General features: G+C 61.6%; 2 protein-coding genes across 3 annotated transcripts; one reads left to right on the forward strand and one right to left on the reverse strand.

The window, feature by feature from the left end:
• The first annotated feature begins 12 nt into the window (after positions 1–12).
• NAT9 (N-acetyltransferase 9) lies at positions 13–4703 on the forward strand. 2 transcript variants are annotated; one of them, XM_066980175.1, is made up of 7 exons: positions 13–90; positions 913–1055; positions 1802–1911; positions 2998–3138; positions 3356–3415; positions 3599–3693; positions 3779–4703. In XM_066980175.1, exons 2-7 carry the CDS (start codon positions 979–981, stop codon positions 3923–3925), a joined length of 630 nt encoding a protein of 209 aa, XP_066836276.1. In that variant the 5' UTR covers positions 13–90; positions 913–978; the 3' UTR covers positions 3926–4703. The 2 variants fall into 2 exon arrangements, with proteins under 2 accessions (XP_066836276.1, XP_066836277.1); XM_066980176.1 differs by having other exon boundaries at positions 2998–3114.
• Positions 4704–7774: 3071 nt separating this feature from the next.
• Positions 7775–16714, reverse strand: NHERF1 (NHERF family PDZ scaffold protein 1). Its single transcript, XM_066980031.1, has 6 exons — positions 16292–16714; positions 10666–10824; positions 9914–10067; positions 9448–9488; positions 8870–8965; positions 7775–8786 (listed from the first exon to the last, which is right to left on the reverse strand). The coding sequence occupies exons 1-6, from the start codon at positions 16682–16684 to the stop codon at positions 8622–8624; spliced, it is 1008 nt and encodes a 335-aa protein (XP_066836132.1). The 5' UTR covers positions 16685–16714; the 3' UTR covers positions 7775–8621.
• Positions 16715–17157: the final 443 nt, after the last annotated feature.

Below are 17157 nucleotides of genomic sequence, written 5' to 3' on the forward strand. Positions count from 1 at the left end.
GGGGAAGGGGAAGGGGGCGGGGCCACGGGGCCACGTCGGGGTGGGAGGGGTGAGCGGGGCTGTGCGCGTGCGCGGAGGGACACGGCGCAGGTAGGGGCGCGCACGGACGCGGGGCCCCGCAGAGCTCCGCATCCCAGCCCCGCATCCCCCCCTGCAGCCCCCATCGCATCCCCAGATCCGCCCATAGCTCCAGATCCCAGCCCCAGATCCCCTCACAACCCCAGATCCCAGCCCCAGATCCCCCCCTCAACCCCAGATCCCAGCCCCGGATCCCCCCCGCAGCCCCTCATCCCAGCCCTGGGTCCCCCCAAAGCCCCCGATCCCAAACCCAAATCACCCCGCAGCCCCAGATCCCAGCCCCGGATCCCCCCACAGCCCCCAATCCCAGCCCCAGATCTCTGCATAGCTCCGGATTCCAGCTCCAGATCCCCCCATAGCTCCAGAGCCCTGCCCCTGATCTCCACATAGTTCCAGATTCCAGCCCCGGATCCCTCCATAGCTGATCCATCCCAGCCCTGGATCCCTCTGATCCATCCTGCTGATCCATAGCTGATCCATCCCAGCTGATCCATCCCAGCCCTGGATCTCCCCAAAGCTCCAGATCCCAGCCCCAGATCCCCTCGCAGTCCCCCCATTCCCGGATCCCTCCATAGCTCCACATCCCAGCCCCAGATCCCCCCACTGCCCCCAAACCCAGCCCCAGATCCCCCCACAACCCCCAATCCCAGCCCCAGATCCCCCCCCAGCCCCCAATCCCAGCCCCAAATCTCCGCATAGCTCCAGATCCCAGCCCCAGATCCCTCCATAGCCCCATATCCCAGTTCTGGATCCCCCCGACAGCCCCCGATCCCAGCCCCAGGCATCAGTCCGAGCCCCATCCACACAGCTGGAGCTGCCCCCACTGCCTTGCAGAGAGCTCCAGCACTTGCTGTGCCACCCCTCGGCTGCGCAGCGGGCGCACGGCCGTGTCTCAGGACCATGAGGATTAACCAGGACACCGTGCTGCAAGGGAACAGGGCGACCCTGGTGCCGTACACCCCGGCACACGTGCCTCGGTACGTGGCTCGTGTCCTCTGGTCTGGTTTCACTTCCCTTTTTTAGTGTGTTGTTCTCAAAGGGTGCTGGCTTGGCAGCTGCAGGGGCCTCTTCCCCATGGGAACAGCACGGAAATTAAAAAAAGAAAGCTGTAGAAAGACAGTAAGTTGTGCCCGCCCTGCTCACAGCAGTCATCCCTGAGGTCTGTGCTTTTTGCCAGGACTGTGTATCCACAGAGAGGGAAATACCTGGCTGTGTGCGAACAGCCAGCACTTCTAATACTCACTCGTATCTTTCTGTAGTGGCCAGGGAATAGCAGGACTTCAGTGTGTGACGCCAGGCAGGCAAACGTCTCATCGACGCACTTTGTAAAGCGCTGCCCTGGGCAGCTGCCGGCTCTGCACAAAGGTGGCAGTATTAGGCAAGCTGTCAGTGGTACGGTGAGGCTGTATCAAAATCAGCTGGGCTGAAATCTTCACCCTTGGTGCTGCTAGGTCAGTACTCTTACAAACTTGGAGCTTGTGTCGTGGCTCTCTTCACACAAAGCTACAGGAGGCACAAACTTCGCTAAATTTCCCAGGAGATCGCTGGTTCCTGTTTTACATAAGCGAGAGGCTTGCAGATACTTTTGAGTTGCTGTGAACGCCAGGCTAATACTTCCAGAACACCTTCACGACAGGGCACAGGCAGATCCTTGGAGCGCTTGTGGAAATCGTCCTGCGGTGCTGCTGCTAAGCCAGGGGCCTGCCCCTGGTCTCTTTGTCAGGTACCACGAGTGGATGCAGTCAGAGGAGCTGCAGCGCCTGACCGCCTCCGAACCGCTGAGCCTGGAGCAGGAGTACGAGATGCAGCGCAGCTGGCGGGACGACGCAGACAGTGAGGATCTTAGATACCTTCTAGGAGTGGGTGGAAGTGGAGAGTGGGTCCCTCTCTGTCCCGTAAAGGACACAGGGTGGGCTGAGAGCGCCTGGTGAGTGGGCTTTACTAACTGAACCCGAGGGGATGTGAGACTGGCTGTCAGTTCAGCCAGCTTTGCCTTAGCACCACAGCACGTTGCCTTCCTCAGACCATCTACCGCCTTCACAGTTTCTGTACTTTGTGGGGCTCTGGGTTTCTTTGTCTTCAGTATTCGGAGCCAGATGAATAGCGATAGTTTGAAGCAAGGGGAATACGGACATGGTAACTTTCTAGGGAGATCAGAGCATGTTTGTAGCTGATATATGCTCAGGGATATACCATGCAGAGCTGCTGGTATCCGTTTTGTGCAGTTTTTCAAAGGTAACGATGATTTAATTTGCACAGCATTATCTGCTGAGCTTCTCCAGCACCATCACCACTCCCCAGGACTGATCATCGTAAAAAGGTGGAAGGGAGCTGTATTTTTCCTTGGGACTCGAATTACTTTATAATTACCTCGTTGAGATTTGTTGACTGAATTGGTTCCCTGGCTCTATTACAGGTAATGAATCAGTGCTCATAAAAGCCTCGTAGAAATACAGTGAGCTGCAAAATAGCAAGGCTGGCAAAGATCTCAGTCTGGAGATCTTAGCTGGCATTAAAAGCTTTGTTGAGAGCAGCAGTAAAGTGGACCAGGTGAATCACTAGGTGATCCTTGTGCACCAAACAATTCTTCGCCCGAACTTGCTGCAGAGAGACAAAGCAGTGAGACCTCAGTCGGGGAATGAAAGTTTTCACGCTCCTTTTTACACAAGCTGTTTCTAGTCCTAGTGTCTGCACGATCCTTTGTGCTCACAATGGGTTTTTCAGAATATTTCTTATGTTTCTAGGGACGGGAGCAGGCATGCTTGGTGTGGGAGGTGCAGTTATTACCTCTTCCTCACTGCTAACATGTGGAAACTGCTGTTCCTTTGCCCGTTGCATGCCTTTAATTTCATCCTTCAGTACTTTGTGAATAATGCTTAGCGTGCCGTGAGAATGTTGCTTCTTGTCTGTTCTCCACAGAGTGCACCTTCATCGTGCTGGACACGGAGCGCTGGGCTGGGCAGGCACACGGGGAGGAGGACTGCATGGTGGGGGATGTGAATCTCTTTCTCACTGACACTGAGGATCCGACTTTGGGTGAGATTGAAATTATGATTGCAGGTAAGGTTCTGCTTGCTAGCTTGGGCCTTTGTCACCTTGGCTAAAGCCAGACAGATGTTACTTAGGGCAGATTTTTATTCTCATTGCTTTACCTTAGCTGTTCAGTCCTGATCAGCATCTGTTGCTGGCCTGAGACACAGCCTCTTCTGAAAAGTACCCAGCACAGCTGATTTGTCTCACCTAACAGGATGCTGATTTCTGTGGCTCTCCCTTTCAGAGCCCAGCTACCGCGGCAGAGGATTTGGCCAGGAGGCAACTCTGATGATGATGTCCTACGGTAAGGATAGCCCAGGGCACGGGGATGGGAGTAGAGTTGTGACGTGAACTCGAAGCACGTATTCCTGGTGATGTAGATAGGAGTAAGGGGTGCACCAGCCTCAGAAATTGGAGTCCTGTGTCTTTGTAGATGTGGCAGCCGAGCAGGTAACTGGAATGCTTGTCTTTCTGGTTTCTTTTGTAGGAGTGACAGACCTGGGCATCACCAAATTTGAGGCTAAGATCGGTCAGGAAAACGAAGCCAGCATTTGCATGTTCAAGAAGCTTCATTTTAAGGAGGTGTGGTGCCAACTTCTACCCAGAGGACATGAGCAGCATTTGTCCCGTGACTGGGACTGAACTTTTTTTCTTCTGCGTGGTCCAGGTTGCTGTGAACAGCGTTTTCCAAGAGGTGACGCTGAGGCTGGATGTCAGTGATGAAGAGAAACGATGGCTCCTGGACCAGACAAGCCACGTGGAGAAGAAAACCTACAGTGAAGTGAAGCTGCCAGCCGGAGAGCTGGAGACCTGACGGGTACAGCCAGGCACAGGCCTGGGTTCCAGGGAGGAGCTGGACCCTGTTGGGAGCTCTGAGCGTGGGTGACACCTCTGTGTTGTTTTGGTCTGTCTCCTTTGGTTACGTTGTCATCTTGTCACCTTTGCACTTTCTTGCAACAGCCAGGAATACTGCCTGAAATTTGGACCTGGCGAACAGCCACTAACTCACAGACCCAATTGGGAATGACTCCGTAACTTTAACGTGCTGTTCCAGCACAGCCTAAGTCACCAGCAGTTAATTGATTCCTGGTGCACCCAGTTTGTGGACAGGCAGTACCCAGTGTTCCTACTTCCCTTAGAGCAGGATTCCTCAGCGCGACGCAGAAGTCTGGGAACTCTGGTGGCTCTGCTCTTTTTGGAATAATAATAATAAAAAAAAGACAAAAATCTGAGGTTCCTGAGCATGATCTGGGAGCAGTGGGGCTTTCTATGGCTGGTGAAAGGGTGGTGAGGCCAACAGAGCCTGCCTTCTGGGACTCTGAATCCTATTTTCTGGGGTGCGGTGGGCGCTGCTGGGTGCTGGAGGTGAGAGAGGCCCAGGTGTGGGTGAAAAGTGCTGGCCCCCTTTCAGCTCTGAAGCTGGGTTGGTAAGGGAGTTGGTGAGGTGAGGAATACCTGGCTGATCACACTGCTCAAATGTTGACAGGATAGAGTTTTCTCACAAGGAAAGATGGCATAGACTGGTAAGATACCACAGCCCCTCTGAGTCCCCTGAAACGCTACTGATTCGCAATAAAACTATGAAGACTGAAGGAGTCAGCCTGTTAACATGATTAAAACCACCAGCATCAGCCAAGCAAGACCAGAGCACAGCCTCTCCGTGATCTCTGCATGACCAGGGAACTGGCAGCTGCAGGAGGCTGCCGAGACAAAACCCTGCTCTGCTCAGACCTGTGCCTGGGTACACGGGTGTCTGGTATGAGTGCGGACCTGGAAACCTCAGGCCATCAGCTGGGAAGTGATATTTCACTTCATTTTATCTGTCGTTATCACAGCAAGGGGAAGGAAAACGCATCTGAAGGAAGACAGGATAGTGATTTCCTTCTTCAAAGCAGCTCAGGACTTGCCGTGCGGAGCCTGGAGGCTGTGTGCTGCTCCCCAGTGGGATGAACTGGGGGGCAGGCTGCAAGCACCGCTCACCAGGGCAGAAACCTTTAGGGCAAGAGTCAGCCTGTGATACTTCCGATGGCTCTTGCTGAAAAAGAGCCATTTGTCTGACTCATTCTGGACCGAGTTTTTAATGCAGTTATTTAACCTGACCTTCCCTGCCCGACTCAGCGTGCTCTCAGTAGCAGGGAAGCTCGCTCAAAGAAGAGGTGGGGAGGATAACTCATGGGGTGTTCCCTCACTGTAAGGGCAGCTGTAATGGCTAATTCTAGACCAGAAATGATTTGTTCCAGTTATGAAGTATCAGATAATAGCTTGCAGGTCCGCACAGGACTGTTGTTATCAGAGACTGGTAGACTCTGGAATTTTTAGTGCCGCTTTGCCAGTATTTTTAGGGCCTGGGAGCTGGAGTTTTCCAATTTTAGTCCAGTTAAATAAATCAGCACTATGAATAACATTACAACCAAGCGCAGGAACCAAGTGCATGTCATGGCATTTTAAACAAGTATTTCACAGGGATTTTGTTGTAGCAAAAGCTTTGTGCAGCGATAAAGCAAGAGCAGCTCTACTTACAGCTGGGATCGAAGTGACAAGGCCTAGTGAGCCTCGGGCTCCTCAACACCAGCTGGGCAGGAGCGGGTTTTGTTCTCCAGAATGGCATTTGCAGAACCTGACGGCATCACGCTCCTGTCTTTGACGTCCACAGGTTCCTGACACCAGGCTGCTCTGTTCCAGAGCCGCTAGGGCAGAGTCCTTGGGGAAAACATGGGGAGTGGGGCCTGGTGCTGGAGGGGTGCAGCGACTCCGTTTGGGCTCGCGCCTTGCTGGGCAGCTGTAGGGTCTGGGTCTAGGATGGTTGTGGACCTGGTGACGAGCACCCCGCCATCCCCAAACCCCCCGGCACCAGCTCCCAGCCCACCAGCACCACGCTGGGGCTCCCCCTGCTCTCACCTCCCCGTGCCGGGCCCCCATCTCCTAGGGGCTCATCTCCATCTGGGAGCCCCCTTGGCCACTTCTCTGGCTCTGCCCAAGCTGGGGTGTGCTCAGCGGTGCCTGGAAGGGACAGGATAAGGGCTCACCCTTCTCCCATCGCCCAGCCTGGCCTAGGGATGCGCTGGTCCCTGGTCCCACGGGACAGCCTCGCTTCTGTCGCCCAGGCAGCCACCAGAGCCCGCGTGCTGCTGCGCTCCCGCTGTTGCTCCGGCACCGGCGAACTCCCCGCTTGGCATCCCCGGTGCCCAGGCAACGCCGAGCCCAGGCAAAGCCTTCACCCTGGCAACCCGAAACAAGCTTGGGTCTGTCCCCGAGCCCCCCCACGTGAGAACCGGCCCCCAGGCTGCTCCGATCGGGAGACGAGGCGACACACAGCACAGGGCCGCCAGCAGGAGATGGTCCCGGGGCCCACCGGGTGCCCCCCAGGCCTGCCCCTGTCCCCCATGGGTGTCCCCAACCCGCAGCATCGCCTCCAGGAGGAAACATCGCTCTGGAGGACAGGGCAGGTTGAAAGGAGACCTCCCTCCAGCTCCCAGGGGGGTGGGAGCCTGCACATCCCCTATAGGCCTGGTCTTGGGGCTCGGCCTGTGAAATGAGTGCACGGAAAGGAGGCACAGATACCCTGTCCCTTCCACCCCCCCCTTACCAACCCCCCTGGGACAGCTTCCCCCAGCACATCCCCCCCCCCCCCCCAAGATGCTCCTGAGCCCCCCACACCTCCCATCTGCCAGCACCAGCCCCTTGTTCCCACAAGATTTCACAGCTCAGATATGTCTTTTAATCCAATCGCAAAATTGGTGATTTTTTGGAAAACCCATACATACCAGTGGCTCCCAGGATTGCCCGAGCCACGCTCCTGGGCCAGGACCCAGCCCAGAACTACCTTGCAGCACCCCTGGGGGGTCCCAAGGGGGGTCCCAGCCTTGGAGGCGCTGGCTGGCACAAACAGGGCGCCTCCTGAAGCCCCCATCCCCTCCCCAGAGGGGTCACTGCTGAGCCCCTCGCGCCCTCCTGCTGCAGGAGGGCTTAGCTCTGACCTGGTAAGCGGCACACGGCTTAAAAATAGCCCTGGGACACCAGCCCAGCGCCCTCACCTGCAGGCTCCATCCTCCCCTGAGGGTCAGCCCCCCCCAGGGAATCCCCCAGAAATCCCACCTGGGACAAGCAGTTCCCTGCCCTCCTCCTGCCCGCACGGGGGCTCAGGGTCACCCCAAACCCCACTGGAGGGGCTGGGGGCGGTTTGGGGCTGCCCCCCTCCCACCCAGCCAGCAGCCACATCCCTCAGGGCAGATTAGAGGAGGGCAGCCTGGCACTGCCCCCCCTCTGTGGGATTTAAACCCCTTAATCCCCCCAAGACATTAACCCGTGCTGGGACCAGCCCGGCCCTCCCAATCCCCCCAGCTCAGCACCCAAACTGGACCCAGTGTGGGCCCACCACAGCCTAAGCCCCCAACAGGGGGGTGTTAAATCAGAAAACCAGGCTGTGCCAAAGCATCTCGGAGGGGCTCTGTGGCTAGAAATTTAAAATAAAACCCACAAAGTCATCCACCAAAGCACAACTGGTCCCAAGAGGCAGCCCCAGCCCCATTGCAGGACCCCCCATGCACAACCACCCCACAAGGGGACACGGGGACACCCACACTCCGTCACCCAGGACCCCCACGGCGCTGAGTCCTGGGGCCGGGGACCCACAGCTCTGAAAGGATTTATCCTGCAGCTGGGCTCGTGAAGTCAGGAAGATTTATTCCAGTCAACAGAATTTCTCTCAAGCTCGTCAGCACGGCACCCGACCGCGAAACACGGAAACAAAACGTCCACAGGAAGAATTTCCACAAAATACGTTTTTTAAAAAAAAAAATAAACGGTGTGATTGGAAAACCTCTTCTTTTGGAGGGAAAAAAAAAAAGACAGGCTATTGAGAACCCTTTAAATTAAACAGTGTAAGATGCAAACCCCGATCGTCTCTGCCTCCAGGAGTGAGCGGTAGCACAGGAGGTGATTATTGCTTGCTCCGGACACCCTCTTTTCTCCCAAAACAGCCCTGGGGCAAGGTGCCATGGGATGTCCCTGTCACTGCGGGGGTCTGGGGGGAAGGGACGGGGTCATCGTGGACGGACATTGCCAGGCAGGGGGGAGGAGCACCGACCTGGGAGGAATCGCATAGTCTGGGCTGGGCAGAGGTCACCAAAAGCCTCAGGTTTGGAAGAAAAAAAAAGGGAGATTTGGAAGGGGACAGGAACAGGGATGGGGTTTGGGGTGGGAGAAGAGCTGGTAGAGGGGACCGGAAGCGTTGGGCATCAAACCTGGCCACCCCAAGTCACCGACCCCCCCCAGATCTCTCCTTTACGCCTACCCAGGGGCGCAGGACTTCAAGCCGGGGCTGGGGGAGCACCCGGGGCCAGGCTGGAAGTGGGGGCACCCCCAGCCCCCCTCCGCTCACCCTCCTGGGGACGCCCACCAGCCACCAAACCCAGTCCTCCACGGCGGGGCGGCAGGGACGAGAGGGACAAAGGAGAGGCCGGAGGGGGGACAGTGGGGACAGGAGCCCTCGCCCCCGCCCCGAGGCGGTTTCACAGGTTGCTGAACAGTTCGTTTTTCTTGCTCCAGTCCATCTGGGGCGCCCGCTTGCTGGTGCGCTTCTGGTGGGCCCGCTCCTTGGCCACAGCCAGCGGGATGTCAAGGTCCAGGAGGGAGCCGGACGCCGAGCTGCGCTTGTCACCCTCTGGCGCGCCGGGCTGCGGGGCGAGAGGATGCTCAGCACCACGGTGGGGGGCTTCTCACCCCGGTACCCCCCGTGTTTTCCTGCCCCCATCCCTACCTCGCTGCGGGTCTCGCTGCCGTCGGGCGACGTGGCCAGCACGGGGCTGGGGGACCTCTCGGACACCAAGTTTGAGTGCAGCTCTCCGCCGTTCTCCTGGGGGGAGCAGAGGGAGGGTGAAAAGGTGGGAATGGGGTTTGGGAATCACCCCCCGGGCTGCTGCAGGTCCTGGGGGTGGAGGGGAGATGACTGCGAAATCCTTCCTCCCGGCTCGTAATCCGCTGAGATCTCCAGCCTAATAAATACCTCCTGTGCAGCCCGAGCGGGGCTGGGAGGATTAAAGGCTGGCCTGGCTGCCCGGCTGCTGCCGGAGGAGGAGGAGGAGGAAGGCTGCAGGACTGGCTGCTACTTCCCTGCAGCACAAGGGCCCCTGGCCACGCAGCATCGCGAGGACGGACACGGGGCATCACGGCCACCCCTGTGATGCTCAGGCCCACAGGAGACCCTCTCCCTGGGGGGCACCAGCAGTCCCTGGGGGCATCACCCACCCACTGGCTGGATGGAGGGCCTCCTAAACCATGCCCAGAGCTTGGTAGTAGTGAGATTTAAAAAAATAAGTAAGTGAAAAAGGCTCTTACCTTCTCTATATCACCGTTGGCAACGGGTTCTGGCAAGGGACCTGCAGGAAGAGGACACGGGTGCTGACGGGACGGGCTCACCCGGCCCTCTCCCACCCCCCAAGCCGCCCCTTTCACCCAGCCCCGCACCCCCGAGCACCCCCCACCCCCAAGTCCTGCCAGCAACTGCCCCACGGGGCAGGGAGGGGGCCAAGGCCGAGCTGAGGAGAGCGAAGAGCACCCACGCGCCCTCCGTGCGCTCCCTGAGCCATAAAATCTGTCAAAGAGTAACCGGCAGGGCCATAAACCCTCCTCACCGCACGCCCCACGGCCACGTGCCTCACACGAGGCCCTCACCCGAGCACGGAGGTGGCACAACGGGGCTGCTCTGAACAAAATCCCCCCTCCTAGTGCTCGGGGGCTCCCCCCAAGCAGAGCCCCAGGGCCTGGGGACGAGGTGACACCGCAGCCATGACACCAGACCCACCTGCCAGGTGCGCCTCCGAGGGCACCACCTTGCACTTCTTGAAGAACTCGTCTGTGAGGACGTCCACCACCAGCAGCCTGGTCTCGTCGCCACCATCCTTGATGGCGGCCACCACGTTCGCGTGCTGCTTGCCCTCCACCGAGGCCCCGTTCACCTGCGGGCATCACCGCGTCGTCACCGCCGGCACCGGGGACATTGCTCCTCCCGGCACCAGGCATGGCCCCGCCACAGCCCCCCACCGACATCCGGAGACGCGTGGGGATTAGCGGGCAGGAAACCTCATTAAAAGCAGATTTTCTCGGAGTGATTAGCACGGGATTGTACCGGCCGTGCCGGCAGGAGTGCGGGGCACGTGCCAGGATGTGGCTCCTCCAGGTGGTCCCCAACGAGCCCAGAGCTTTGTCCCCACCCTGGTCACCACACGCAGCCCAGGACCCACAGGGTGCGGGGCCACCGAGCACCCTTCGCATTGATGCCCTCCGCAGCCCGTCCCACCCTGGGACGGCCCAGGGAGAGCCGTGCCCCGTGTGGTGACGGTGACAGCCCGGGTGACAGCAGCTTATCTCCCAGGGGGTGAATCAGGGCTCGGCTGCACCCCTGGGTGGGAACGGCTCTGCCCTGAGTCACCGTGCCCCAAAAGGGCAGCTCCCGGGCACCGCCACGCTGAGCAGCCCCGTCAGCGCCGTCCTGAGTTTTGGGGAGCCCCACCCCGAGTTTCGGGGAGCACGGGCACCCCCCGCCCCGTCACCCACCTCGACGATGCGGTCCTGGGGACGCAGCCCCGCTGCCTCGGCCGGCGAGTCGGGGTCCACGGCGCGGATGTACTGCCCCGGGCGGCTCTTGTCGCTGTGCAGGTTGAAGCCGTAGCCGTTGGGGCCCTTCTTTATGTGGCACAGCCGGGGACGCAGCTCCTGCGAGGGGACAGCAAGGGGACAGCTGTAGGACAGCCGCTCCCAGCCCCTTCCCTCCGTGGGGCAGGGCCACAAACCTGCACCCACAGCTGGGACACCGGGTCCTGAAACACCCTATGAACCCTGGCCCTAGTTAATTGGGCACAGGGCACACTAATTGCGGTGAAACGTTAAGGCAGGCTGTTATTACGTGTGTCCTCAGACCAGGCCCTTCCTTTTGGGATCAGGGTTGCAATCGCCAGGTACAGGTGGAAGAGGAAGCGGCCCGGACCGGTGGGAGGCACCCACATCCCACCCCACCCAGGAACCCGCGGGGACCCTCCCCGTTCCCCCAGCACCCCACAAGGAAGGGACACGTGGAGCCGCTGCTCCCCTGGGACTGGGGCAGGGAGCGGCACCCACAGCACCCCGGTGCCGAGGTGCACCCCAATGCCCGGCCACGACCCTCAGCGATTGCAAAACCCAAAACCTGCCGGACTGGGGTGGTGGCACGTGGGACGTCCACCTCCTCGGGAGGCACCACCCTGCCCGCCGCCCACGATGCGCCCAGACCTGCCCCGTCTCGGGGAAACCAAGCAGGGCAGCCACCCACTCCCAGATGAAACCCTTTAATGGTGGGGGTCCCTACTGCTAACCCCAAACGAGAGGAAAATAGGAATGGCCCGGCAGCGTGCTGTACGTGAGCTGCACTCGCTGCCCAGCGGGATGGCCGGGAACCCTCTGAGGAACAGGGTGACACGGAGGTGGCTTCCTGCACACAGCACGGCCGGGACCGGTCCGGTTCCAGCAACCACAGACGACGTTTATATATTTACACAGAGAGGCTCAAGCCACGTTTATATTGAATACATAAAAGTTGTCTGTGGTTGCTGATACCGTCTTGATTGTTACCTCCTGATCTCGGGTAGGGATTCCCCAACAGCCGAGCCGTGCTCAAGTCCCCACAACATTCCCCACTAGGGATTTTATTACTTGTTGATGCCACCTGTTCTCCTCTGGTACCCGTAACACCCCAGGGACGTGTGCGTGCACGGCAGGAGTTTCCCCCAACAGATTCACCCCACGCCGCTCTGCGCCCAGCACCCTGCACGCGGTGCTGCGCAGGTCCCTTCGCCAGCCTCAGTCCTTGGGGCCAGCACCAAGGACGGTCGCGGGGAGCCGCAGCCCGCGCGGGTGACACATTTACGACGGGCACCGGATCAGCCCAGCCTGGGTGACAGCCCTGCTGCCGCGATAACCCCGCTCCTCTTGCACAACGCCTTCCTGCGGGGCCAAGGCTGGCTGTCACGGCTCGCCAACGCCCAGCTGGGCCCACGGGGGACAGAAGGCAACAGGGGGACGTGCCAGCAGCCAGAAGGAGCCAGCGGTGCCTGCATCCTGCCCCGGCTGCGGCCACGGGTGCCCGTGGCAATGCTCGCAGCCCCCCCAGAGCAGGTGGGATTGCAGCACCCAGCCCTGGGGGGGGGTCCCTGTCCAAAAGGCACGAGGTGGCGGAGCACGGAGGAAGCAGTGATGCTTCTTGTTCCTGCCTTTGCCCAGGTTTGGGATTCGCTGCCCTTGGCAGAGCCGCGGGGTTGCTCCACGCCGATAGCTCGGGACAAAGCCCGGGGGAGCACGCCGCGAGCGGGCACTGGCAGCACTCCCGGGTGAGGAGGAGGAGGAGGATTAGGAGAGCAGAGCGTTGGCACCTCGGGGCAGGGGGACGCAGCTGCTCAGCTCCACCGGTGAGGCACCGAGCCCTAAAACGCAGCCAGCAGAGGCAAGAGCAGCCAGAGCCAAGGGTGAGAGGGTTTGGGGCAGCCCTGCTGGGGGCAGGATCCTGTAGTGCAACTGCAACGGGAGCTGGGCAGGAGGATAATGGAAATGGCCCTAATTTCGCTAAGCTTCCTTGTCCTCAAGCACCAGCAGCCCTTGCGTTGCACTCGGGGATGGATTAGCCACGCAGCCTCATCACAAGCTCTCCTGCACCTCCCGCGGGGATGGCGCTGGGTGAAGCCGGGCTCAGCACGGGACACGCAGCCGTTAGGGTCCCATCCACGGCCACAGGGGGTCCCCAGGCAGGGCACAAAGCCCCCTTTGCCAAAGGGACACCCGCATTGCTCCGAAAGCCTGCATGGGACTGGAGCACCCAGCCCTGGGGAGGGGATTTGGGGGCAGATCCTCCCCATCCCAGGGGGGCTGAGAACCCAGACACCCGCTGTGCTCCCGGCCTGCTAACAGATTTCAGGGCAGCTTTTGAAGGCCCAGCTTCCAGGAAGCTCCCTGCAGCCCTGCGAGAAGCACCGAGCCCGTAGGCGGCCCCGAGCAGCTGCGTTTTGGGGTTACTCAGAGAGAAACACGCCGGCTCTGAGGACGCCCAGGCCAGCAAATTCACACGGGTCCTGAAATCTGGCACACACATTCGGGCCTCATACAAAGGGGATGCAAAGCAGCCTCTTGCAGCATCCCCGTCACGTAGCGCTGGACTGGAGCTGCTTTTCATGCAGCCCACTCCTGCTCCCAAACGCTGCTGGCTCGGGAGGAAATTTAATTCATTTCCTAGTTAAACTCCAGCTACCCCAGCGCAATGCTCCCAGCTGGGAACTACCCCCTTCTCCAACCGCAGTACCCCGAAAAAACAGCTCTGGGAGGCTCAGCCGGGTTTCACAGGGGGAAGCGAGCACTAAATTTAGTAATTGAGGACTGAATCTGCAAGAGGGAGGCGGGCAGGGCTGGCACCCGGCAGCAGAAGCCTTGTCCTGGTGGCAGCAGCCCCAGCCTGTGCCAGGGCAGCGGTTGGCAGCCGCCCGTGCTCTGCACGAAACTTTCTCAAGACGCTCCCCGAGCAGCTGGAGCCTCCGGAAACCCACGGGGGGGGGAGGACACGACGAGCTGCCACCGCCCCCAGCTGAGCACCGGGGACGGTTCCCTGCCCTACAAAGGGGCCAGACCCCATGTTCAGCCACCCGGCACCGGCCCCGGGGATGCAAGACCGCCCTCGCCCCAGCGCGGGTGCGCCGCTGCTGGCTCCCAGCCCCTCGTGGGTGCCCCTGGATCCCGCTTTTGCAGGGGTGCAGCTGAGTTCAGCCCGCATCCAGCTGCAGGGCAGGGAGCTGTGGGGGTGGCCCCTGCCATGGGGGGAGCTGGGGGGTTGTGGAGGGCAAGCAGGGACAGATCCTGCCTCGACACTGGAGGTTTTAAATCCTCGGGGGGGAGAGCGGTGCCGTGCAGGAAGCCTGACAGCCAGCTCTCCTGGCAGCGAGCGTCTCCGGGCTTGCTAAGCAAATAAAGGCAAGTCCAGCCCAACAAAGCAAACAGGACTCTGACACATGCAAACCTCCCGCTCCCCGCCGGGACCGGCGCTGGGAGAATCCCCACGGCCGCCGCGGGGAAGGGCAGGGCTCGGGGGCCGCAGGACAGGCACACGGCGTGCTCGGCGTCCCACGGGGCGGCTTCCCAGCACGGCCTGGAGCAGGATGAGCGCCCAGCCGAGGCGACGTCTCCAAACCTTTGTTTTTTCCCCAGCTTGGGGCCGGGCCCTGCCCCCCCCCCCCAGCCACAGGGTTTTTCCTGCTACCTGTTGAGAAACTGTTTGGGGCTGCGGGCAGGCGAGCAGCAGTGTCAGCCGCTGTCACCAGCGCCACCGACTTCCTGCTCCCGTGCAGAGAGAAACCGTCGGTGCTAACGGTGAGGCTGCACCCCGAGCTGACCCCAAGCCTTCGTGCACCCCCAGTACCCCGTAGCCAACCTGCTTCTCTGGCCGATAGTGCTGGGGTCCCATCCCCCTGGGGAGCCGCACGTCCTCGAAGCCCCATAAGCACAGCAAGGAGCTCGCCCAAGCTGCGTTAGATAAGGCCCTTTTATTTTTTCCAGCTCGTGGAGGGATGCCTGGGCTGAAGGCACGCACAGAAGGTCTCGCTAGCCCGGGGGGAGCACTGGCACAGCGACATATGGAAGACGGGCACGTGCCCCCTGCGCTGGGAGGGAGCACAGCCTGGTCGGGAGGATGCTGCAGGCGCAGAGGCCGCGTGTTCCTACCCAGAGCATCCTGCCCCACTCCCCCAGATGGGAGAGATTTACACCCCCATGGCCACCAGACCCCCATCACCGGGCAAAGGGGTGCCGGAGCGGTGCCTTAGCCAGGCAGGGACCAACGATGGTGTGTCAGCGGGGCTGGGGGAACACGTAGCTGCACCAAGCTAAAGTCCAACAGCAGACACGACGAGTAAAAACACCTGATCCTCAGCAAAACCCCGCAGGACGACAGCTCGGCCAGGCACCAAAGTCCACCCGGGACCAACCCTGCGCCGGTGCCCATCCCAGAGCCGCAGCAAAGCGCCCTGCTGGCACCGGGGGGGTATCGGGGAGGTCAGGCATCTGCGTCAGTCCCCAGGACTGTCCCCAGCCTGGGGACACCGTGCCGGCCCTGCCCTCTTCCCGGGAAGCCCATCCCCATCTTTGTTGGGGGCAACAAACACCCGTTTTCACCGGGTAAACAAAAAGCAGTATTATCTCCGGCAGCCCCGAGCGTCTCTTAGAAACCGCTGCGGGCAGGAAAGGTCAGAAATTTCTCAATTCCTCACCTCTACGTCGCTTTGTTTGTGCAACCGCTGACTCCTACGCGCTGCTTAAGGCTGACATTCCTGACTTGCTGTCCGTCCCCCGGGACCCGCCGACCCCGCTCCAGGCTCCCCCGTCCCCGCTGTGCGCAGAGACCGGGCACGCTCAGGGCACGAGTGGCTGCTGCCAACTCCTGCAGCCACAGCCCCAAACCTTCCCTCGACCAAGGCTTTTTGCTGCGTTTTGGAGCTGGTGAACACCCAAAAAACCTCGTAGCAGCCCGGGCTGGGGCTCCCCGGTGCTTTGAAGGCAAATACACACGGCAGGGCCGGATGCTGCTGGTGGGGCGGGGGGAGCAGGGCTGTGCAGCCCCCGTGCAAACACCGTGGGCAGCAGCAAAGTGAAACCCTGCTTCCAAACCACAGCCCTACAGGGGTCATAGGGCAGCGGGACAGAGCCAGCAGCTCCCCAGGTGCTGCTGTGCCCACTCGTGGTCCTCAGCTTCGCACGCCCGCAGCTTCCCGGGGGGGTTTGACCCCGTTTTGCTCATCCTGCAGCACAAGGACGGGCTGGGGTGAGGGGGGGGTGCCAGGACAGGGCTGCTCCTGCTGGGGCGCAGAGCCCCGTGCACCCTCAGCACCCCAAAACCAACCAGCAGCAAGCAAAAACCAAGAGAACACGCAGCAGGCCCGGCTGGCTGCCTCCTTCCGCGGCCGGGCCCGGGCTGCTCGTGGTGTAAGCGCATTTAAAACAAGCGAACAAAGGCCGAACCGAGCAGCCGGCAGCGCTCCCCGCCGGGCTCCGCGGCGCCACCGGGGGCGGCACCGGCGCGGGGCTCCCCCAGCCCGGGGGGGGGTGAAAAAACTTCTCGGGGGGTGAAAAATACCGCCCGCCCCCCCCGTTCCGCCCCCCCCGCCCCCCCGGTTACCCGCTCGCTGCCGCCGCTGCTCCGCTCCTGCACCGCGGGCTCCGCCGCCGGGGGGTCCCGCTGAGCCTCGCCGCCGTCGGGGGGGCTCGGGGGCTTCTGCGGGTGCTCCTCGGGCTGCGGCTGCACGACGAGGAGCCGGACGGAGCCGGCGGCGGCGCGGATCCGCTCCACCACCTGCTGGTGGCTCTCCCCCTCCACGTTCGCCCCGTCCACCTCCAGCAGGCGGTCCCCGGCGCGCAGCCCGGAGCGCTCGGCCGGCGAGCCGGCTTCCACCAGGCGGATGAACTGGCCCGGCTTGCCCTTCTCGCCGTGCAGGTGGAAGCCGTACCCGTCCGGGCCCTTCTCCAGGCAGCAGAGCCGCGGCGCCGCGGGCCCCGTCGGGGCGCTGCTCATGGCGCCGCCTGCACCGCGCCCGCTCTGCGCCGCCCCGCGCCCGCCGACGGCTTTTATAGCGAGGGGCGGGGCCGCCGGGGGGGCGGAGGCCAATCGGAGGGAGAGGGGGCGGGGCCGCCGGGGGGTGGAGGCCAATCGGAGGGAGAGGGGGGCGGGGCCTTCGCTTAACTGGGAGGGAGGGGGCGGGGCTATGGAAATCGCGCGGGGTGGGCGGGGTTGCGGAGATCGAAAGCGAGGTGGGCGGGGTTATGCAAATGAGGCCACGCCCCCATGGCGCGCCCCGGCCCCGAGGGCGCGGGGGCTGGGGGGGGGCAGCGGGACAGGGACCCCCGTGCGGGCGCCCCCAGTTCCCTGTGGGGTCACCCCGACCCCGTCTGCAGCCCCGCTGCCCCGTGGGGTCACCCCAGCTCCCCCGTGGGGGTGCCCCCAGTTCCCTGTGGGGTTGCCCCCGACCCCCTCTGCAGCCCCATTCC

The sequence above is a fragment of the Anser cygnoides genome, chromosome 19 (genome assembly GCF_040182565.1).
Source record: "Anser cygnoides isolate HZ-2024a breed goose chromosome 19, Taihu_goose_T2T_genome, whole genome shotgun sequence".
Taxonomy (NCBI): domain Eukaryota; kingdom Metazoa; phylum Chordata; class Aves; order Anseriformes; family Anatidae; genus Anser; species Anser cygnoides.